At 33.0% G+C, this 7,774-nt stretch overlaps 1 protein-coding gene across 1 annotated transcript; it reads right to left on the reverse strand.

Moving 5' to 3' along the window:
* Positions 1-4,874: 4,874 nt before the first annotated feature.
* Positions 4,875-7,118, reverse strand: LOC148617050 (antitrypsin-like). Its single transcript, XM_088584338.1, has one exon. The coding sequence runs from the start codon at positions 6,989-6,991 to the stop codon at positions 5,837-5,839; it is 1,155 nt and encodes a 384-aa protein (XP_088440464.1). The 5' UTR covers positions 6,992-7,118; the 3' UTR covers positions 4,875-5,836.
* Positions 7,119-7,774: the final 656 nt, after the last annotated feature.

Here is a 7,774-nt window from a genome sequence, read left to right on the forward strand (position 1 = left end):
TTTGCATCGGACCATTTCATAACCTTTCTTTTTGATTAGCATATGTGTCACATATCAGATCAGTTGTCCGAGACACAAAAAATGGGAGAATGATCAGATCTCCATATGGACAATCCCCACATACCTTGAGATTTAACACACAATTAACTACAAATTTAGGTCGACATACATAATCAATAAAACACCTTTTCATCTGTGGCAACATCCCTTCAGCGCCTGCGTATAGAGTGCTCATATCACAACTCATACGTTATGCCAGAGGTTGCCGAAACTACGCAGAGTTTTTGTATCGCGCTAGATTTTGAACAAATAGGCTTCTGGAACAGGGTTATATTACTACAAAATTGAAGTCAGAAGTTTTATGGTCGTCATCAGTAACTCTTGGATCGCTACGATGTATCTGTCTGCGTTCCCTTGATTACTCTTTGAATATCCTTTTTTCTGTATGTATAGTTTGGACCAACTTTTCTTTGCAATAAAGGGATCGCCTTAAAGATATCGACCTATGGTAAGGGAAATAACTCTTGAAATCACTGATATGTTTGTATCATTTTCAATTTTACCAAATTCTAGATACATCTAAATGTTTCAAATATTCGTCTTTAAAATGGCGGATATGTTACAAAGTACATACTAGTATAACCACCTGAACCCCTACATGTATCATTAGTATTTTTGCCAATACTGTAAATAATATGCAAGTCATCAGCAATAGTAAACAAAAACCATAAACTCTTCATTTAACCAATGTTCAGTCAAAAAACGAATATCGGTATTATTTAAAGAAATTGCAAGTATGTCCTGCCATATATGACACCACGACACCTCTAATGGTCAACATTGAAATCAATGAAAGAGTAACATCAATAACCCTTATTGTCGCTGTCCTCCTGATAACCCTTATTGTCGCTGTCCTGATAACTGTTCTTGGTAAGTTTTATTGTAAGACACATATTCTCACAAATAGATGTCTATCGGCCAAAATGTTTAATCCTTTACCTCAGTAATGAAGTATATTTCTGCAATATTAATTCGTATTATGTAAGTTAAGAGTCCTCTGTTTTCTCGTTTTCGCAAGAGCTTAGTAAAGGGTCACCTTCACACTTTCTTTTTGCGAAAGGTTTTACTACTTACTGACAAGTTCGTATGGCTTATCACCTTTTACATTGTACAAACCTATCGTTTTGTGTTTGTCTCCTGACAACACTTTTGAAATATCATCGTCCGATGTAAACCTATCAGTCTATTCCGGAATGTCATCACCATGTGTTAGCGGAATACGATTACGGTTTATGTTAACTAATTGTTTCACTTGTTGAAATTCCGTTTACTTCTTCCTAGGTTCATCGATTGTGGTTGTGTAAAGTGTCTTTTTGTGCGCTAAAGGTCTAGTTTTACCACCGTTGTGTGATACATACGAACAAGGGTCTTCATATATGAGAAATGTAGTTTCATTGTTAGCTTTAGTATTTTTTTCAATACTCCCGTTATTGTTTGGCGCACTATCTACTTAAAAAACTTTTTTGTTAGGCTTTGTTGTTACTCATGTTCTTTGGTATATTCCTGATTTTTTTTTCTTGCGGTTGTAGCTTTTGTTCTGCATGTATGTTTGTGTTTTGTGCTCAGATGTCCTTTGTTTGGGCTTTTAGAATTGTCACTTCTTCTTTTGTTTTTAACTTGTTCTTAAAGGACTGAATTTCATTGTCTAGTTTCTTAGTCAAGACATCAATTTTATCGTTTGTTTGGTTTGTTGATCCTGAAAAACCATGCTTTAGCTCATGTAAGGTACTAAAGATCTAAATATTTTGATATTGTATTTATTATTCAATTTCGTGTAAATCTCATTTATTGCAGAACTGTCGTCGTCGGTATTTATGGTCCCTCTTCTACCCTTTGATATGCAATGTCGAAGCTCGGATATGTCACTATCATTCCCCAGATAGTGATGTATTATGTAGATATCATCAGCCAGTCTATCTGATAGAGCTGTACCACTTGTATTTGTTTTCTCAATACGTTTGCCGACTTGTAAATATGTTTCACGCTTGCAGATTAGATTTCCTTATGAAATTCATGTCTTGGACATCTGTGATTTTCACTATAAGTTCCTTTTTTCAAATGTTCTACGGTCTTTAATTAAAGTCATTTTCAGATGATTTTCAACCAAATTACAACTACATACAGTTAGTCGAGCACATAACAAGGTCACCAAAGAAATGTCAAAAGTTCTTTATAAATCCTGTAATAATGATTTCACTTACTCGATCTTTTTACGTTGACTTTTCAACTAGAGGAGCTTAAGAGGTAGACCTAAGGTAAGAGACGCAACTCTTACATATCATCGGAACGTTTGAATTCAGTATTTTATGTCAATCTCATGTAAGCATCAAAGTAACTTGGATTAATTTCATTCTGTTTCAAATGAAAGCTTAATAAGCATTGGTAAATTGAATATGATACAAACATTTCACTAATTTCAAGAGTTATGTCCCTTACCCTAGGTCTACCTCCTTAATCTTAAATATGTTCGGTTACTGATTTCTAAATAAATTTTGCGTGTTGTTTGGATTTTAGTTCTTCTTATTTTTCCCTTTTACATTGCCTTTTTATTAGCACTTCATTTTAAATCTTTATAAGATAAGAAACGGTAGAATATGTAAAATAAATTATGTGTCAGTAAATAAATCCTGAATCAAAGAAATGAAGCGGGTGAAATAGAATAAGAGATTTTTTAATCATAGTGCAAAATACTAGTAGGCTTTAGTTAAAAAATATTCAGTTGGAGCTGTCATACAGTAACGTAATTAGGTAGAAGTATTAATCTACTCATTATACTATTGTATTAATGTTTTGGCTCGTCAAATCTAAATTGATAACAAATCTTCAACTGCAAAACCGTTATCCCCATTTTAACTGAGCAACCGTCAATTATATACAACTCAAAATATTACTAAAATAAACTGAAATTAAATTATAATTATTATTATGACTGTTATATATTTTCGGTTTATGAGGAAATAACCTCAATCACGTGGTGCACACTAAATTACCTGCGTAGTAGGTTATTTTCAAGTGGGCGCCACGGGTATTAAGGTTATTTAAAATAGACCGAAAAGTATAAGTCATTCCTTACAATTTTACTTTATTATCAAAATTTAGTAAATCAGCAAAAAAGGTTGATAACGTCTCCGTCACATTGCAAAATCTGGTCTATGAGTAGATCTTAAATAAGTGTAAACACACCTTAAGGCAAAGACAACAAAAATTCATTGTAACTGTCAAACTTAAAGTAAAATAACGACAGAAACACGCATTAATGCACACTTTTCACTTGAACAACCTATAAGACATTATACATAATTGCATGGAGAAAAGAGATCAAGCGGTATATACATTGAAATGTCATTCCTTTTTCTATCCGTCCGTCCGTCATTACGTTTGTTATTCTGACTATTGTTAGTCGCACATTTGTATCAACAATTAATCCAAAACACTGGATGTGGCATAATTATCAGATAATGCCATTTTACACCTGCTGTTTTGATTTTTGATCCGAATGAGTTTTTAATTCTAATAAGCATCACATTTACTAAAACAGTCCATTCTGTATCATCAACTCCTTCTAAATCACTGCGTAGACTTTAATGAAACTTCAAGAAAATGACAATTAGAGTTCTGTTACTATGAAGTGTATCGATTTTGTTGTCGAGGCCTCCCAGGGCTCACTTAAATATGTATTTACATGTGCTGAAGACCTTTTTGGTGATCTCAGAAACCATATCCGTTCTTTTTGGGAGGGTTTTGTCAACCGGTCGTTTTTTTATAATTTACAATTCGAATAAATTATAAGTTTAATATACTGAACATGAATTTTACCAATAACTTATGCAGATGGTAAGGGCATTTGCTCCTCCTAAGCCAATGAGTGAATTTTCATGAAAGTTTTAGATTATAATTTTTGGTATGCCAATGCGCAACTGCTATTTTGATTTTGATTTGTATGAATTTTCAATTTGTGTTATCGTAACATGGACTGCCATTGCCTCAGGTTGATGGGGTACCCATTGTTTATCTGAAACTTCTGTTTTGTAATGAATATTGTGTAATTGTGTATTGCAATTGTGCACATTCTTTTTTAATTTTTTTTATGATTTCAATTTGGCAGAATTTAAGGTTTCTTGTAGTTTAAGTTTCATTCGGCTATGGACTGCGTAGATATAGTCTTACCTGATCTGGTCAGTAACAGGTTGATTTTCAGACTCCCTACATACTTCGGACGTTGGTCGGGCTCAGTTTAGGTTGTTTACGTAAATGTTCATGTTGAAGAATAATCAAGGGAACCAAAGCTATAGCGGTAATAAAAAAATTGTAATCCAGGGACAAAGACCAGACATGGAAATAGACATACACAACAACGAACATAAAGTAACTAAAATCATGCATACAAAGTAACAAAAGCAAATGAGCAACTCGGACTCCACTAAAAATTGGGAGCATGGACCAGGTGCACCGGTAGGGTAGGGAATTATTGCGATTTTCTCCTTGTAAAGAAAAAAGCGATTTTAGTTTTCGCTATTTAAAAAAAAGATCCCACGCTGGTTATCAAGAAAAATTTCAATGCGAGTTCTAATTGTTGCGATTTGATATCAGTTGGATTGTTCGCAATAAGTTGCAAACTTACAATGTTCGTATCGATTCATGCCTTGATACTCTTAATTACATGTATTTGTTCAAGTAATTTTAAGATCATGTCGATTTCATGTAGTGCTGTCTGAATATTTTATAAGTTTTCAGAGGGTAAAGTAAAAACTGTTTTTATTTTTTAAAAGCGTTTATGAACTATAAGGATAGTTGATACCAATACAACAGGCATGTTTTCATTTTAAATAATTTATTAATAGCACTCATAGAATTATTTTGAAGATGAGTGCATATTGTGATAAATTCATTTGCACTTAAAGCGTGGTAGTCGATGAGCATGCTTGATATGTACACTTCCGCTGGTGACTTTCTTTTGTTCTATCCCAAGCCCAATTACTTCGTGGAAGTATATGCCCCGTATGTTCATTAAATACCAAATATTTAACACAAAAGGGTTTATACGAGATATGTTATTAAAAAAATACAATGCTCAAATTGTACACTCCTCTTATTTTTAGCAATCAATCATTTGTTAGTTCAAATTTTTAATGAAGTTAATTCGTTAATGTAAAAAAAAATCATAAACTTGGAGAAATAAACGAGTAAAAGTTGTTAGCAAACTTGATAAGGTATAAATAAATCTTCTTAATTAGGGCATTTTAATTAATTTAATTAAAATTATGTGGTAAATTGCGAAAAAAGGTCACTTATTTTTTTTTGGGGGGGAGGAGGGGGGTGTGGGTTGGAGTGGGGGCTAATATTTTATCTATAAATGGACAATATTTTTTCAGCTAGTGCGTTTTTGTAAAGGTATATGACGTGGAAGTTACATTGTACTAGCAAGTTAGTTAGAGTTGTCTTCCTTTAAGTGATATCATAGTTCATTTTCAAACAGTAGAACTATACGCAACCATTGTTGAATTTCAATGCGTAGAAACATTCTGAAGTACATATCAAAAACAAAAATATATGATCTTTCGACTCAAAAACCAACTCCTACATGATACTCAGATGAACAAGTATTTCACTTAATATACATTGAAACCAGTATAAGCCGAACCATTTTTGGACTTTAAATAAAGTTTGTTCAGTTTACCCAGATGCGATATTTAAATTGATATAAGAGGCTTTAACAAGTGACCAGTTTAGAAAGGATTTGGATTACTCTGGGGTCGGTTTATACAGTTGTACCGTACTAATTTCCAATGTAACGTCCCATGAATATGACAACGCTGTCCTTTTTGTTGACATTTTGAATTATGTAAAACAAAAATGGTTTGTCAGCAATGAATCTTCTGAAAGGATTATTTTCTGCTTTACTCGGTTCTATTAATGTTTTCTGAACTCCATTCATTTTCGTCACAACGTTGTGCACTGCCCCAGAAACGTATATTCTTTTATGTCCTTTGAAAAGATTATTAAAATCATTTTCGATTGTGTTAAAAATTCTTTTGACGCCAATTTTAGGCAAGTAGTCTTTTAAATTGATTTTGTTTTTCAGGAACAATTTAGGCAATGTGATATCAATATTATTAAACTTTGTACTCTTCTTCAAATAATGCAAAGCATCCATTGTAACCATCGCCTCAAACTCTGGCAATGTTTCTGGATTTTCTGGCAAAATGACAACGAGATTTAACTGTTTACCTTTCAAAGGCAAAACTAGGACTTCGAATGCATTAAATTTTCCATACCTAGCTTTCTGAATACTTCTTATCATTGTCAAAGGCACCGTGTCATTTTTCGAGACATAAAAATCTTGTGCTCCCGTAACGGGGTGAAACTTTTTCTTCCATTTCATGTTGAAAGTCATTGCATTAAGAAACACTGCAATTGTATTTTTGGTAATCATATCAGGTGTTATGAGATTGTCAAACTTTCTTTTAGTGTATCTCTTTATCCATCTATTTATTCCGGCAACAGAACCTATAGGATTATGATGAAAATTTTTTCGCCTTATTGTCACGTCAAAATATTTTTTCGCTTCCTGTTCAAGGGTTTCATTTAAGATGCATTTCCTATCGATGAATATTTCATTCTGCAGATTAAATCCAATGCCTTTTCTTGGTGGAGGCAATACAGAGTCAAGCATTCTGAAAAGATGATTTGGCTTAAAGTGGTGTCTTCTGTGTCGTGGAAAAAACGCAGAGGACATTTGAGACTTAGTTCTTCCATTTGCACCCATCATAAGCAGCATAAGAATAGCTGAAAAGCTGTATGGAGATATCACAACGCTTTGTCCGTTTGGTGAGCCGACTGTTGTTAAATTTCTTGTAATGTTTGTATCCAAGGCAACATGATTGTGTGGCTGTAGTTTGGTGAAAGTTACCCAAACCTCTGATATCTCCATAGTTGTACAAACTAATTAAAGATAGCTTACACTTTTGCCACTGTGTTTTGCCCTTTTTTATATATCGCTTTTTAACTTCGATCTCTTCTTAACTTCTGTTCTCATATATATTTGATGTTGCAGACTCACTCGGTATATCTAATTTAAACGGAACAAATAAGATTCTACTAAGAAAGTTACATGAATAATAAGATTTACCGAGGTTCATTGTTTGAAACGTTGTGTTTGTAAAGATTGCAGTGAAAAGGTTGCTACGACATTGAAACATAATGCGTATTGGAATTACTTTATTGTTATGTGAACAATGAATATAATCTTCATCAGTTTGCAATTTGCCTACATCATATTTTTACCATATCTTATCCAATGTATAGTAAATGATTTTGCATTAATGGTTTTTATGACTTACTTTGAAACTTGGAACGTCTCGGATAGAAAAGAACAATTGCGCCAGGACCTAATAATACAAAAAGTGATATGAATTTTCGTGTAACCAAATTTAAGTTGTCATTAAAAAAAACTAAGACTGATTCGTTGTGTATTGTTGTTTATGTATGTATTGTTGTCATGTAGTAATTTTGTTTTTGTTTTTGTTTTTGTTTTGTTTTGTTTTGTTTTGTTTGTTTAGATTGTTTGTTTGTTGTTTGTTTTTTTTTCTTTTTTAGCTTCTTTTGCATTTTTCATCAAAATCCAAACATGCACACAAAACTGCATAATATTCAATGTTGTTTGCATGGCAGATAGTGCCAGAACATTGCTGTGAGCTGGTATCATGCCATAGTA

This window comes from Perna viridis, chromosome 5, assembly GCF_037379345.1.
Source record: "Perna viridis isolate PV_CMFRI_1.1 ecotype Kerala chromosome 5, ASM3737934v1, whole genome shotgun sequence".
Lineage (NCBI taxonomy): Eukaryota > Metazoa > Mollusca > Bivalvia > Mytilida > Mytilidae > Perna > Perna viridis.